At 37.5% G+C, this 15,733-nt stretch overlaps 1 protein-coding gene across 10 annotated transcripts in view; it reads left to right on the plus strand.

The window, feature by feature from the left end:
* The window catches only part of MAPKAP1 (MAPK associated protein 1), a 243,435-nt gene that overhangs the window by 125,333 nt on the left and 102,369 nt on the right, over positions 1 to 15,733 (plus strand). For all 10 annotated transcript variants that reach the window (XM_073224491.1, XM_017660194.3, XM_037008157.2 and 7 more), the window contains one exon: positions 6,830 to 7,006. In XM_073224491.1, coding sequence (XP_073080592.1) covers positions 6,830 to 7,006 — 177 coding nt within the window. The remainder of the gene's footprint in view (positions 1 to 6,829; positions 7,007 to 15,733) is intronic.

The following is a 15,733-nucleotide window of genomic DNA, read 5'->3' on the forward strand; positions in this document are numbered from 1 at the left end:
TAACACATAGCAGATGCTCAATAAATGATTTGTGAAGTGGATGAGAGAATATAGGAACATTCAGATTCAAAGATCTGGACTGAAATTCTCCATCTTTGCTGTGCCAGGGCCCTTCTCCAAGTGTCTGCTCAGATAAGCTTCTAACTGTATACAAATGTCTATTCATTAAAAATGACTGTTAGATATTCTCAGCCTTAACTTAAACATTTATTTAAGTGCTAGAGGAAGGGTTGGGAGGACTTTTTACAAACACTTTGTTCATTGAGCTTTACAGAAAGATTGCCTATTTTCAATATTTCCCAAGTGTAAGAGTCATCACACTACTAAATAATGAATTGGTAGATATTAGAATGCCTACTATGCAATGCTAAGCACTTTAACTATATTATCTTATTCCTTATAACACCTCATTAAGTCATAGATAACAATGGAGAAACTGAGGATCATTAAGTTAAGTAACTGCCCAAGATCATTTATTTAGCAATTGGCAGAGTCAGAATTTAAACCCAGGTCTGACTCCATTTCCCTTGCTCTTAATTACCATGCTGTACAAAGAAACAAGGCTCTTCTCATGGTGATAGCTCCAGGGACATTATAGCCATATGAGATTTTCTCTCCTTTCTTCCTTTCATCCACCCATCTATACATCCATTCACTTTTTTATTCTTGTAATCATTCATTCAACAAGTTTTTACATGTTGTCTGCATCATCCCAGCCACTATGCCAGACACTGGGGATACAAATAGAAATACGGTTTATGGCTTCAAGATTCAGGCTAATGAGTGAGAGACACCAGATTGCACAATTTCAGCTTCATTACTGTTGAAACTTATTATAATCGTGGACATCCAGCATGCTGTGGGGACATAGAGAAGGGCTTTTCTAATTCTGCCTGGAAATGGAGGCCTGGGTTGCGTAGGGTGAGAAGGATGTTCGGGAAGGCTTCTCAGTAGAATGGATGCTCAAACTAAATCTCAAAAGATGACTAGACAGACTGAGAACTGGGAGCCTCAGGGCTGAGGCCTGTATGAGTAGTGAGGGGACCTCTGATCTGAGCAGGGTACTCCAAATGGTTGGCATGACCGGAGCCTAAGTTGTATGTTCTGGAATGGTAGGAGGTTGTGTAAAAAAGCAGGGCAAAGTATAATGGGAAGCTTTATGGAAGCCAGGCATTTTTAATGGACTCTTTTGTTTTTATTCTAAAATTAGTGAAAGATTTTTAAGTGGGGCGAGGGGTGACAGTATCACATTTGTGTATCAGAAAGATCCCTCTGAATGTCTACAGGGCGAATCGGTAATAGACTTCATCATGAGTTTCTGAAATTTAGAATTCTACCAACTGCATTTGTTTTTAGAATGTCTCTAGTTCAGAACAATATGAAAGAGGATTTCCCATAAATGTGACAAATGATGTAATTAACAAACAAGGATGTTAAAACATCTCTTACAAAATGCTCTGTTTTCAGATTGATAGAGCAAAACATGGACATGATGAAGAAAGAAGTAGGATATGTATTTTTTAAAACAAATGGAACATCTAGAGATGAAAAGTATAGGTAGTATCTGAAACAAAAACTACCCTGGATGAAGCTAATAGCATTTTAGATACTGCAAAAGAAAAAAAAATCAATGAATTTGAAGTCACAGAAATAGAAACTATCCCAAAAGGAGCTCACAAAGAACAATATCAAGGTCTTGCTTCCACCTAGAAATTAGTGGGCATTTTCTCCCTAGAACTTCTTTACCAGAAAATTTATACTTAACTATTCCTGTGTGAGGACCTTATGATGTTATTTATCAATTTTTTTTCAGTTATGGGGATTTTGTTTTGGAAAAGAAGAAATCTTGACAGTCTTAGAAATCTTTTTTCTGACTTAAAAGAGCTCAACTTCTGAGCCACAGCCCTCAGGACCTTTCTTTCTCTTGGTAATGCCTGACATACTCCTTAATATTGATTCTGTCATCTGAATAAATAGCAAAGCCCAAGTAATAACAGTTCTGGACATTTCAAAATCATGCACTCTTTTATTTTTCCATTAAAAAAAATAAGCATTCACTATCTGGTCACCACACTTAAGGGTGTTTTGCATTTTCCGAAGATAAGAGTGAATTTTTATGAATATGTAAATTGAACATGTCAGATCACGTTTGAGAGAAATCTGGGATGCTTCCTGGAATGCTCCTGAATTTTCATATATGAATTAAATACCATCTATATATGGGCAACAGGCTTTTGTCTCTTTATAAAAACTATATTGGCCTTTGATCATGAAATGAATAGTGGTGAGCAATTGAATGAAATACTCTTTTCTACTGAAGAATTTTAGCCTTATTTGATGAAACATAAGTAAGTGAAATTCAATTATTTGTACTCATCAAAGTTGTGGATATTTTATATATACATGTATACATTTTTAATTTGTATATTTATATTCTGAATATAAATATATTAATCTGTATACATATATACACACATATATAAATACACACACACACACACACATACACAGACACACACATGTGTATATCCCAGACTTCATGCCAGGTACTGTGCAATGAATTAGGCAATTTAATCCTTACAAGACCCTGACGAAGTAGGTATGATTATTGCCTCCATAATTCCATAACTTGGTAGAGAAAATGACCACTTAGGAATCTAGGGGATATGGATGAGGCAGGCAATGCTCAGAATCTCCAGGGTGGGTGATTCTCTCTGTGTTGTGGGGTGAGGAATTTCCCAGCCTTCTTTGTACTGTTCCGTATTTCAAAATTGTCTACATTAAACATGAGTTACCCTTACTAAAAAATAAATACTGTATGAAGAAAGGAAAATGAAAGTCATATGTACCCATTATGGGACATCTAGAAAGTATAGAAATTTAGAAAGAAAAAAGTGTTCATTGCTTAAATGTAAATGTAACGTTTGTGAACTTTTTGGTACCTTCTAGTCTTTTTATATGTATAATTGAACATTTTTACATAGTTGTAATAATTTCTTAGAGTTTTTTTCTCTATTAAAAAAGTACCAGTCTCCATTTAAAAAATGTCAGTACTCATATCTTGATGAACTGTAAAAATGTCTCTTTCATTCTCACCTCTTTCTGGGCTGCTTCTTCCCTTGTCTTGAACTGTAATCTCTGACACGTGCACTGCCTAGAAAACCCCATTTGGTTAACAGATATCAATGTGACTAGCGAGAAAAAGAAAAGGGAAAGCTTATTATTCTCTTCTCATTCACACACACATCATTAATAATACCCTTTATGTTTTTTTCCATGGGTAGAGTGATTCAGTCTACACATTCATATATTTATTCATTCAACAAATACTGGTTAAGTACCTTCTGAATGCCAGACATTTCGCTCTTCACCGAGAGTGCAGAGACAATACAATCCCTGTGCTTTAGAAGAACATAGATGTGTAAATAAGAAGAGAGCAATATGATAAGTTACATGAAGAAATATTAACCAAGTTTGTAAGACTACAGAGGAGAATCACTTTGATTTTATGCGTTAAGCATTTTATGGGTAAGAAAGTGGGGGTGCTCAAAGAGATTTGGCCACACAGCTGGTAGTTAGTGGTTGAGTTAGCATTAAAACCAGATCTAACTACAAAACCCCTCTTCATTCTATTGAACTATCATATGGAGGCACCCATGTTTTCATGTTCTGTAAGCTCCAGATGTCTACATTTGGCAGATTTTTGAGTCAGGGGCTATAGCTGTCCCTCTTTTTTTCTCCCCACTTTGAAATGCCATAGTTTCTGATTTGATCAAAGGGTAATGGAACACAAAATAAAGAGACCACGAGTTCTCTAGAACAGACTTTGCCACAATTTAACTGGGTGATTATGGGTATGTTATTCTTTTTCTAGGCACCTGTTCCTCATATGTAAAAGCAAGGAGGTTGAAATAAATCTAAGCTTCTGCTCTCTTTTTTAAAAAATATGTAACGTGCTATGGTTTCCTCCTCCTTTTCAAAGTATCTAGCATTTCCATAGGAATGTGGGTTCCCAAAGGCCTTAGGAAGGCTTGACACACCATGGCTTTGGCAAAGGGATAGGTGCAGGCAAGAGTGAGGGCTCTTGACTGCCTGGGTTTGAATTTCAGCTCTATCACTTGCATGCTGTTTAATCTTGAGCAAACCACTTAACCTTGTTGAACCTCAGTTTTCTGTGTGGAAAATAGAAATAATAAGTGACTCACAGAGTTTCTGTGCAGATTCAGTGAGCTTGTGTGTCTAAACTGCTTTGCACAGTGTCTGACACTTAACACTCAATAAATGTTGCTAATGGTATTAATGGTTATTGTACTAATACTAATGTGGAGTTCTGAAGTGTTTTGAGAAGTCAGAATACCACAGTAGCTTTTTTTTTATTAGTGATTCTTTTTTAAACAAAAAAAGGAACCAATATGCCCATGCACAAAATGTGGAATTTTAGTCATTTTCCCCTCAAATGTTCAACTAAGGAGTTGAAGGGACTGAGTAGTGTTTGCTGCTAAATGTTACTGATGACCCAGGAAAGAATTCCATTTGTCTTGTATAGTGTGAGGTAAGTCATTCATTCTTTTTCTTGCTGTATTCCCAGTGCTCAGGACAGGCTATAGCACTGCATAGGTGCTTTGCAAATGTTTTTTTCAATGAATAAATGATTTTACACTTTGTATTTAAGAACTGGGGAGAGTAATAGCACCTGGCAGTGAGTCTTTTCGCTCTGGCATTTTAGCCTGTGAGATTTGTTGAGTTTGTTTTGAGGGGATGTGGAGGCATCATGACAGTCAAACCAGAATCCTTCTGATAGCAGTGTTTGGCTTTCTGCTTTGATCAGTTGGCTTATTATTTGCCCTTGAAACCTCTATGGTGCTGGGGAATCACAGACATTCCTCAGGATGATTTACACAGCAATAAATAATGTGTGCTGTCCATTGCTTGCTTCATCAGTGTCTGCCCTGTTCATAAAACCCTGGAGGCTCCGTGGCCCCAAGGCTGGAGCCCAGTGGACACGCTAGCTGCCGTTACAGATGTGTACCCATAGAACACATCTCTCAGTTTCATTGTTGCTTTGTTGCTTTAATATGCATCTGCAATGTATCTTTAAGAATTGACATAACTTTAGAAGTTATTTTCCATCTGACTTTATTATAGTAGAATACCATTTATTTTTTTTAACTCTGTTATATGGTAGGCATTACATATATTATCTCATCTAATCTTCACAACTACCTCTGAGTTAGGAGGCTATACCTTTTCATAGAAGTAGAAACTGAAACTCAAGGAGCTGGAGCTTATTCTCTGAAACAACAGCCCATGAGCACTGGGGCTTAGGTTTGAACTCAAGTCTTTCTTGACAGAAATCTCATAGTTACTACACGATGACATTTTCCTCATAAAAAGGGCTTTCTTCTGCTTCTACAAGTGTTTAAATTAGTAACCTCTTAGAAAGATCTGTAAGTTTCTCATACTATTCAGAGATGAATTTTAAATTTCTTAACAGTATTGCAAATACATGAAATGTATAGTGACAAACATAGCCAGCTTACTTTCTTGTTATCCATCCATTTAGCAAATTTACAGTTCCCATTAATTTTAATCTGTCCTTATTACCTGTTTTATATAATAAATATCTCTTAGTCGTGACAGACTGAGTATAGATCACCTGAAGTAGGCTCACTCTCAGTAAGCAGAGTTGCAGCTGAAGATTTGTGAATTAATTGGGAAAATTGCAAATCAGGTAGTCAGTGAAATAATTCATTGTCACATCCAATCAATAAACTTTGTAAATCAACTCATTTAATTCAAAAAATGATCTATATAGATCAAGCAACCAATTAAACAATTAGCATACACTTTGCAATTAATTAATTTAAGCATCAATCATATAATTAAAACTCCAAATTTAAGCTGCACCGTTTAGAATCTTGCCTTATGAACTATTTTGCTCGTGTTTCTGAATGCTATCAGATTTGCAGTCTTGCCTTTGGAGCATGGTATTTTGCAGTGCTCAAGTTGATTTCAGTTTTAAATTGTCTTTATGTTGGTGTAGTTTCCCACCCTTTTTCAGCAAATTGATTTTTTTCCCCTGAAGGAGGAGAAGGAGATTTGTATTGATTCTAAAATGGACAAGGCTGGAATTTGGGAGTGCTGACTAAACTTTGCAGTAAAGTGAGGAAAGTCCAGAAGTAATTGAGAGGGCCCACCCTGCGTTAGGATAAATCAGGTCGTTGGCTTTTACTCCATTAAGTATCCTTGGTGTTTGGAATCCAACCCTGTCAAATGAGTGATATTCTTCAGAGAAAGGAGAACTGTAGGGATTGTCTTAGTTACCTTGAGTTCTTCTCCGGAGCTAAATAAAGCAGAAATTTTCTTAATCCTGACCATAAATGAAAGGCCTCTGATTTCCCCCAAGAACTTTTCCTCCTTTATAGTTTTATCTGTATCTCTTTTATGATACATATTTTATTTACATTTATATTGTACTAGTGGTTATTTTCTTCCCCTCTACTTTATGTAAGCTTTCTTGAGGGCTGATACTAAATCTCATCTTTGATCTGAGGGGTTAAGTTCTGCGTCTTACCTACAGTAGGTGCTCAGTAAGTATTTGCTGGAAGAATAGAGTAGTATAAAGGCCTTCATTTCACATTGTTCTCTCCCTTTGCATTGCCATGTTTTCTCTTTATCAAATGAAGTAGGATCTGGGGGATGTAACTGTACCACCAGGCTTTGGGGCACAGAACAGCACGCCTCAGTTTGTTGGCCGTGCACCATAGCCTCTGGTCTCTTTGTCCCTCCCTCACCTTGTATTCACTCACCTTTTTCGTTTTCCTTTCAGTGACAATGTCAGTGCCTACTGCCTGCATATTGCTGAGGATGATGGGGAAGTTGACACAGATTTCCCGCCACTGGATTCCAACGAGCCCATTCATAAATTCGGCTTCAGTACTTTAGCCCTGGTTGAAAAGTATTCATCTCCTGGTCTGACATCCAAAGAGTCGCTTTTTGTTCGAATGTGAGTATCGACTCTGTTACTTATCTCAGTTTCTCATCTCTGTCTCTTTCAGTATTTTGAGTTTAATTTTGGTTTTGTTCATCAAATGAATGATCGTTGGTATCTGGAGAGTCCTTATTAATGACTACTTCCAGAGAGAGATGTTGGGGACAATGTTTTCATTGCATTTCATGTCTCTTATAGACTAAATACAGACTGCTTTGCAGTAGCAAATTGTTTTAAGTAGATATTTGAACGTTGTATCTGTGAACCAGGCCTCTGGACATGCTGGGGCACTTTGGAGCCTGTGAAGCAAAAATTCTGGGTTTCCCTCTTTCTTTTCAAGGAATTCAATCTCTGTGAAAAAATGCATCACAACCACTTCTCTTTAGTGACTTAAAATTCTTCTTTTTTCTCCAGCTCTTTTCAGATTAAATTATTTTCCTCTTGGTTGCCTTCCTTTAGACTGAGCAGAGGTTCTTAGCCTTTCCTGTGCCTTTGTTAGACTAGTAAAGCCTATAAAAGCCCTTCTCAGAAAAGTATTTGTAAATGCAGAAAATAAAACTCACTAGAGTACAGAAGATTTGTAATATTTAAACTGTTATCAAATTATTAAACTTATGATAATATAATATGTACAGCTTTATTAATACATTGAATAACAAAATCTGTCAGTAGGTCTAATAGTACCTCCTGAAGTCTCTCATTTCAAATTAGTGAGGAGTATAAATATTTGAGAAATATGCAACAACTGTAATGTGCTGGGACATAATGTATGATTTCTGTTCATGGCTGTTCATGACAGAGTCACCAGTATTGTTAATACTACTGTGATTTGTTGACTCCAAGTTTTACCACAGGTCCCACTTGTTAGGGGAAAACCTGCCAGGTTTTCTAACACAGTGTTTGCTGCTTTGAGTTCCCCACAGCCCCTGTCCTCTCCATCTCCTGGGAACCATAGTGATCCCTTTGGCACCCCCTGCTGTCAGTAACCAGCAAATTCACTATCCAACAGGGGGATTGCTTTAGAGGTCTTTTCCTCTTGCCTCTTTAAAACATACTGCCTTTGTTTCAGATTTTTACTAAAAATAGGATCATGTTACCCATGATACATGAGTATTTTGGGACTTACTATCTTTGAGCAAAAAAAGAATACCTGAGTGCCTGGGGGCAGTTGAAGGGGGCTCCTCAAGCTTTTTTCATTACCATTTCATTCCTACTATTTAGTCGAGTGGTGCATAAAACAGTAAGTATTTTCCTTCTTTTTACATTTCAGAGGCACTAAAACAACAACTTTAAAGAACAATTAAAGTAATTTAAATGTTATCCAATGACTCCTCCATCCTAATAAAACTTTTCATATTTTGTATAATCGTTTCCAGATGTATATGTATTACACAGTTTCTAGCACACATATTGTGTTATTTTACTTAAGGTTATGTTACATATATTTTGATATGTGTTTTTAATTCCTATAATCTACATTTATTTTGTGCCAAGGATGTAGCCAGAGATAATCCCTCTGCTCATGAAGCTTACTGTCTAGTGGGGAGACAGTTGTCAAACAAATCATTAAAATGTGGTGAGCAATATAGCGGATGCATTAGAAGCCTGTCACAGGGTGTTTAGATTGTTTTCTTGTTTTGTTTTTTAATAAGTGATTCTATAGTGATCGTTCTTGCCTATGTCCCATTAATTTCTGTTGAAGAACTTCCTTAGGATGATTTCCTGTGAGGAGGATTATTGGTCAGAGCAGAAACATCTTTAGACTCTCACTTTGTATGGACATGTAGTCTTCTAAAAGATGTATCAATTTATAATGGTACCAGTAGAATTCCTGAAACCATCGTTTGAGTCTTACCATGACAAAGTGTCATTAGAAGTTTTTTCTTTTTACTGAAAAATACAGGAGTATTTCAGTCATCACCTTGCATTCTTATTGTTTATTAATAAGTGACTAGAAGAATTGTTCTCAGTAGTATATAATCTTTACTACATAAATATTAACATGATCATAACAGTCTTTTGAACTGAAAGGCGTTTTTAAAACAAGAGCTTTTAAATCAGTGATTTTCAAAAGACTGAAGTTAGGGATTGGACAGACGAACCTTCCCCAGAGAAGCATCTAACATGACATAGTGTCTCACTGTGAACCCCTGCTTCTGGAGAATGGGAGGATGTGGGGGCGCAAGCAGAGAGTAGCAGCAACTGCCTTAAACTTAATACTCGTTTTTTTTTTTTTGCCTGAATTATACCTATCCCTGCACTCCCAAACACACACATCCCCTAGTCAGTTCTTTTCTGTTTTAAAGTTCAAGAGAGTTTATTCAACATGTCTGGAGTGTTTCTGAAAACATGAGGTAAAATAGAATCTTTATATGTGAGCATTCAGAACAAAAGTGTCAATAAGTTTCCTGTTTCTCTTTCTCTTGGTTGTCTCATAATATAGTACAGATTACTGGCCACTTTCCCTGTGTGTGTTTTCTTGGTTCAGCAACCTCCCATTCACCTTTTTGATCTGTATTCTAAGTTAGAGAATCTTCTGAAAATGCTGGACATGGCAGACTTGAGGAGTCTCTAGGGATATGTCCCAAGTTTTAGAGTGAAGTCCTAGTAACATAAGTAAAACTCCTTCCCTTTATCTCCCCCTTCCTCCTTTCATGTCTCTCCCAGTGGAGAATCAGCAGGAGTGGCTGGGAATACAATGTGACCTGAACCAGGGACGGGGAGCTAGATTTGACAGTAGGGAGTAAATTAATATATAATATTTACTAATTATATATTACTAATATATAATATTTACTAATATATAATAATTACTAATATATAATAATAAAATAACTAATGTTATTTCACTTAATCTGAAAATAGCCCGTTGTTTATTATGACCATTTTTAAGACGTGAAAACTGAGGATAAGAAGTATTGCTCTAAAGCCTGGATTTGACTCCATGCTTGACTTCAAAATCCATGCTCTTTGCAACATCCTTCTGAGGGTTGGAATGGGGTAGGAGAATCAAGTGTTGGTCTATAGTCATTCAGCCACTACTATAGTATATTAGGTAAGAGCATGGTGGCCCCTGGACCCAGACTGCTTGGATATCACTCCTGACATTACGCTTAGTAGTGTGTGTGTTCTTGGATGATTAGTTAACTTTTCTATGTTCGTTTAAATAGGGTAATAATAGTACCTACCTCTTAGAGCCATTGTGAGAATTGGATGTGTTACTATAAGTAAAACACTTAGAACAGTGCCTCGCTTATGTAACCATTGTCTAAGTGTTTGCTGCAGTTATTGTTATTATTAATAAAAATCTTTTAAGGGCAAGAGGTGGATCATTTGTACCCCACCACACCGAGCATAGCTCCATTACTCTCGTAGATATGCACATACCCATTTCTTGAATGGGTAACTAAATAGATCTCTTTGCTGCATGTTCATTTTTCTTCCCTTACTTTGTTTTCTAGCAGGGGAGGGGCAGGGTTTGGGTAGACATTGCTCATCTGGACTGGAAAGACTGAATTGGAATAGCTTGCTGAATGCAAGCAGAGGTGGATGTTGGAGATCTGCAACTTTCAAATTAGTCCTCTCATGGGCAGACATCCTTCAAGATAGTAACAAGACCATAATCTTGAAGACAGGTAGGGCAGTCTTACTTATCTCTGTATGCTTACCACCCAGCAGAGGGCTTCACAGAGAAGGAAAGAAAGAATCTTCAGGTATCTGTGGGCCACTAACAGGGCCTTCAGCCAAGCTTTCTGTCCACCTCACTTTATGAGCCCACTTTACCTCTTTTACAGCCATGTTCCTGTCTTTTGAATACCACAAAGCCCCAGGTTGCCTTCTGGCTTTCAAAGGCCCTCACACCACCCAACCAAAAGGCTCCAATATACCATCCTTTTCTTTTCTTTTCTTTTTTTAAAATTTTTTAATGTATTATTGTTATACACTCTTACGAAGTTTTCACATGAAAAACAATGTGATTACTACATTTACCCATATTATCAAGTCCCCACCCATACCCCAATGCAGTCACTGTCCATCAGTGTAGTAAGATGCCACAGATTCACTATTTGCCTTCTCTGTGCTACACTGTTCTCCCCGTGACCCCCCACACCATGTGTACTGAACATAATACCCCTCAATCCCCTTCTCCCTCCCTCCCCACCCTCCTCCCCTTTGGTGACCACTAGTTACTTCTTGGAGTCTCTGAGTCTGCTGCTATTGTTCCTTCAGTTTTGCTTCTTGTTATGCTCCACAAATGAGGGAAATCATTTGGCACTTGTCTTTCTCCACCTGGCTTATTTCACTGAGCATAATGTCCTCCAGCTCCATCCATGTTGTTGCAAATAATACAATCCCTTTCTACTCCAAATGAGGCAGCATGGACTTTGAACATAGGCAAACCAGGGTTCAAATTCCAGCTCTACTAGTGGCTTCCTATTTAACTGTAGTCCCAGTTTCTTCATCTGTAAAATGAGAGTAATAATAACTGCTTCATGGCATTGTTGGGAGGAATTTTCTTGCAATATACAGACCTCTTTTAAAGAAAAATTGATTCTCTTGAAGCCTCAATGTTTACCCAAATTAGTTTTATTATAATGTTACTTAAATACATACAGATGTAAAATTCTAGCTATAAATTCCATGTCTTTATGCAACCCAAACAAAATTACAAATTAAATGCAAATAAACTATAACATTAATAAAATACAAATTAACAACTTCAATGCAACAGATGATATTTTGCTGAAATTAAATCACTGATGTTGGGTTTAATGGGTGTTAAATGTTTTACTTGTCAACTTGAGTCTTTTGATTTTCGTATGAAACATCGATTACCGTATTATTATTTATCTTTTTAAAACAATGTATTTTTAACTACTAGTTCATTATTTCAATAGGCCAATTGAATTATAGTGCATCCCTCCTCCAAACCCCAATTTTATGTGTTCTTTACTGGAAAAATAAAGAATGTTTCTGCTAGGTTGACCAATTTGTGCCAGTTTGCTCAGAACTTCCCTGTTTCAAAATTGGAAGTCTTATATCCAAGAGCACCCGCCTCAGTCCCAGGTGAACCAGGATGATTGGTCACTTACTTTCTGCTGTTGTCACTTGATCTATACCAGTTGACATAGGTGGTCTCTCTGCCTGATTGATTCCTGTGCACAGTGTGGTTTGGGTGCTCCAGCACACGAATTCTTCAGAGATCATCAGCCTATTCTATAGAGAGCCTTGTGCCTGTTTCCCCCATCACTTTGCTCTTTTCAGCAAACTGTTTTTACAGGTGGCTTGCATCGGTATTGTTTGGCCGTTACTCAGTCTATTAGTGATGTCAAATAACTCTAACTCCTGGGCCATACACACCCCCCCTACAACCACCACCATCACTACCACCCTGCCCAGCTCTCACCAGCTTATTCCACAGGTTGACAAACTTGCTTTGTGGAGGACCAGACAGTAAATATTTTAGGCTGTGGGCCCTGTAGTCTGTAATTCTTCTGTGCCATAGTAGCATGAAAGTAGCCATAGACAATACAGGAATGAATGGGCGTGAACTAGGTTTGTCGACCCACACGTATCCCTGTAGGTTTATTTCTTACTCAGATCTGTCTGAGGAGGGTCAGGTGGTTCTCCTGGGTATTTCTTCAGTAACTCAGGGCTCCGCCAGCTGGTTTCAGAATGGGGAACCAATGAAAGACCAGTAGCAGCCTGCATCTTTATCTCTACCTCTGTCTAGCTATCTCTCACTTACATAAGTCACTTTATATACATCAGTATATATATAATTTTGCTTTCCATGAGAATTACATATATGATTTTATTGAACTAAATATAGATCATATGTATATGATAAACGTGTGCATATGTATGTATATGTATATATGTGATTTTCAGTGAACTAAATATATATTATATGTCTATGATATATGTGTGTATGCTTTTCACTGAACTAAGAAACAAAGTATTTAATTTCTGTGAATTCATCTGTTGACTGGGGCCCCTTGATCCTCAGGTAGAAAATGCTGCTATGAGAAGATTAGATCAGACCCTGGTAAATAGAAAGTATCATATAGTTGCCATTTTTGTTATTTCAGATTTATTAGCCTGAATAATTCCCACTAAGGTGTGTATGGGGTTTAACCTTTCTTTGGGTTGTTATATAATTAATACATGTCCATTAAAGGAGAATTAGAAAATAGAGCTGTGTCTCTTCATACAAAGGAAAATTTTAAATTTTACTTTGTTTTGTCATGCAAAGATAATGACTTATATTAACTTAACATTATTATTTACATTTAAAAAGAGGAACTAGTTAACTTAAAAGAATCCCTCAGTAAAAAAGTGTTCTATGGAAAAGAACTTGGAGCTAGATGCCTTTTGATGTTCCTCTGAGTCAGGGCTAGACCTGCCTTCTCCTGCTGGGTCCCTAGGCCCCAGGAAACCCCTGGAAATAGAGTTGTTTAGTGAAGAAGAATGGATTACTCTAACAACTTGCAAATTAGGAGCCTGCTAATGGAAACTGTCTACCAGATGGGCAAGTGGATTTCTAAGATATCCATTGTCCTTGATTGATTTTGGACAGAGCAAATGTATATATAAACAGGAGTCCTAAAATTGCTGACTGCTAGCTGCTTTGAGCCTAAGCATTGAAGTTGTTTGGATATCAGGAGTGTGGGAGGGGAGGAGTAGGGGGCAGAGAGTTTTGGTTCACTCCCAAAACTAGATCTAGATAAAGAACTGGATGTCAACTGGTTCCCAGCATCTGGAGAAGGGCTCCTTGCCAGCAATGACCGAGCCAAGGCTTTCTGGGCCTTTAGATATAGTAGGGCAAGGTGGGAGGGACCTGCTTTGTCTCCTCCCATCCCCCAGCACAGGGCTAAATCAATCAGAATTTGTGAAACTGAGTTGAGCAAAAAAGGCAATGAGAAAAGCATTTGTGACAGTGTCATTACATTATGTGTAATACATTTTCACACAGGGATCCTAGTCTGGAGTGCAGAGGAAGGACTTTAAGGGGAGAAAACTCAAACCAATAAAAAAGGAAAGAATGTCCCTCGATCAGAAGTAAGAACAATTAAAAGCCCTCCTATATGTGTGTTTTATTTAAAATGTTTGATTCATCAGGTGAACATGGGTAAGAAACCATCCTAACCAAGAGCTGCAGAGCAGAACAAATAGAATCCCATTAGGATTTTGCTGTCTGGGAGAGCAACCATTGAATAGTCAGTGGAGGGTCTTATACCAGAAGTTGGGCTGCCTTGGGTAATGTGGCCCAGAAGCCTCCCAGAGACTGCTGTGGCTTCTCCTCTGCATAAAGGGAAGAGCTAGCTGCTTTTTTAAAAGGCATGTCCTAAATTCATTGCTTTTTCCTATGTGAGGCCTTTTCAAGAGGGTTGGTAGTTTTAGTATACCTTTCCTTGATGAGATCTCCATAGTACACCCCAAGTGACCAGACCTTTATGAAAGGATATCATTAGTTTGAAGCCTCTCCTACTCCTATGTGATACTGCTTTGTGGGCTGGAGCAGAGGAGAAAGGAAAAGAAATGAGCATTTTTGCACACTCAGTTTGCTGTCTCTATTTAGTCCTTCATTCCCTCATTTATTCCTTATTAGAAATTCATTTTTATAATATATCAGCTGAAGATCAGGGACAGTTATTCACCCAAGGTCATATGGATCGGTAATACGGGGCAGAGCTAAAACAGGAAAAGGAATTAAAAAAAAGATGCCTCCATTCTTAACAAGGCCTGATAATACGAGTATAAATTATCGCAGTTATTTATTGTTTGCTTGAGTCATAGAGGACCAACTGTGTGTTGTTTCTTTTCATTCTGTTGTATTAGCAAACATTTTCATTGTCCAGATTGTCCTCATGTATGGAAATGTAACATATGCGGCCTGTTTAATTTTGTATTTGTAAATATGACTTGATTTCCTTTTTGGCAACAGCTACTGTCTAGAGAAAAGAAAAGATTTTTCTTTGTGTCTGTTTAAAGTGACAGAAATATTGGAGCAAGTAATAAAGATGGAAAGCATTAATTATATACTTCTAAGAATTTAAAGGTCACACAAGCTAAATATGTGTGTTTTGCTTACTGGAATGTCTGTGTTGAAATTGTGCCAGGAGATGCTTTGTTCCTACAATAAAAGCACGCATTTTAGATAGCCATCAGCTTACTTTGGAATCCAGAAATTATACCAGATTGTTGCCTTAGTTGCTATATATCTTAAAAGTTTAGGATTCACATTTCTGAATTTAACGTGATTTGTTTCATGATCCACCCACTTTGGCCATGTTTAGTTACTATGTCTCATTTTGATTTCCTCTGTTCTCCCCTCCTGCTTATGTTGGAGTCTGTCAGCTGCTGGTATGTACATGTCAGGCTAGTGACTTGTAATGTTTATTAATACAATGTCAGTCTTGTTGTTGAAAAAATGGTGACGCTTCTCAGAAGATTGCGATAGAATGAAGCATTTGATTTCCAGATCCTGTCTGCACTGCATGGTGAATACATTCTCAGATGTTATGCAGTTCACTGACCTGACAGTTATGGAACCCCACCTGGGACCCCATTTCAGCAGGACATATTTGAACAGAAACAGTTTGCAAAACTTTACACACTTAAACTCCTGCCAAGGCAAACTGTTAGCCACTTGAGTTTGTTATAAATACCCAGTGGCAGTGGTTGGAAGTAGCCCACGGCGTGTTTTATATTCTGAACTGAATGTGAATGTCTTTGTGG

Source organism: Manis javanica, chromosome 2 (assembly GCF_040802235.1).
Source record: "Manis javanica isolate MJ-LG chromosome 2, MJ_LKY, whole genome shotgun sequence".
NCBI classification, from domain to species: domain Eukaryota; kingdom Metazoa; phylum Chordata; class Mammalia; order Pholidota; family Manidae; genus Manis; species Manis javanica.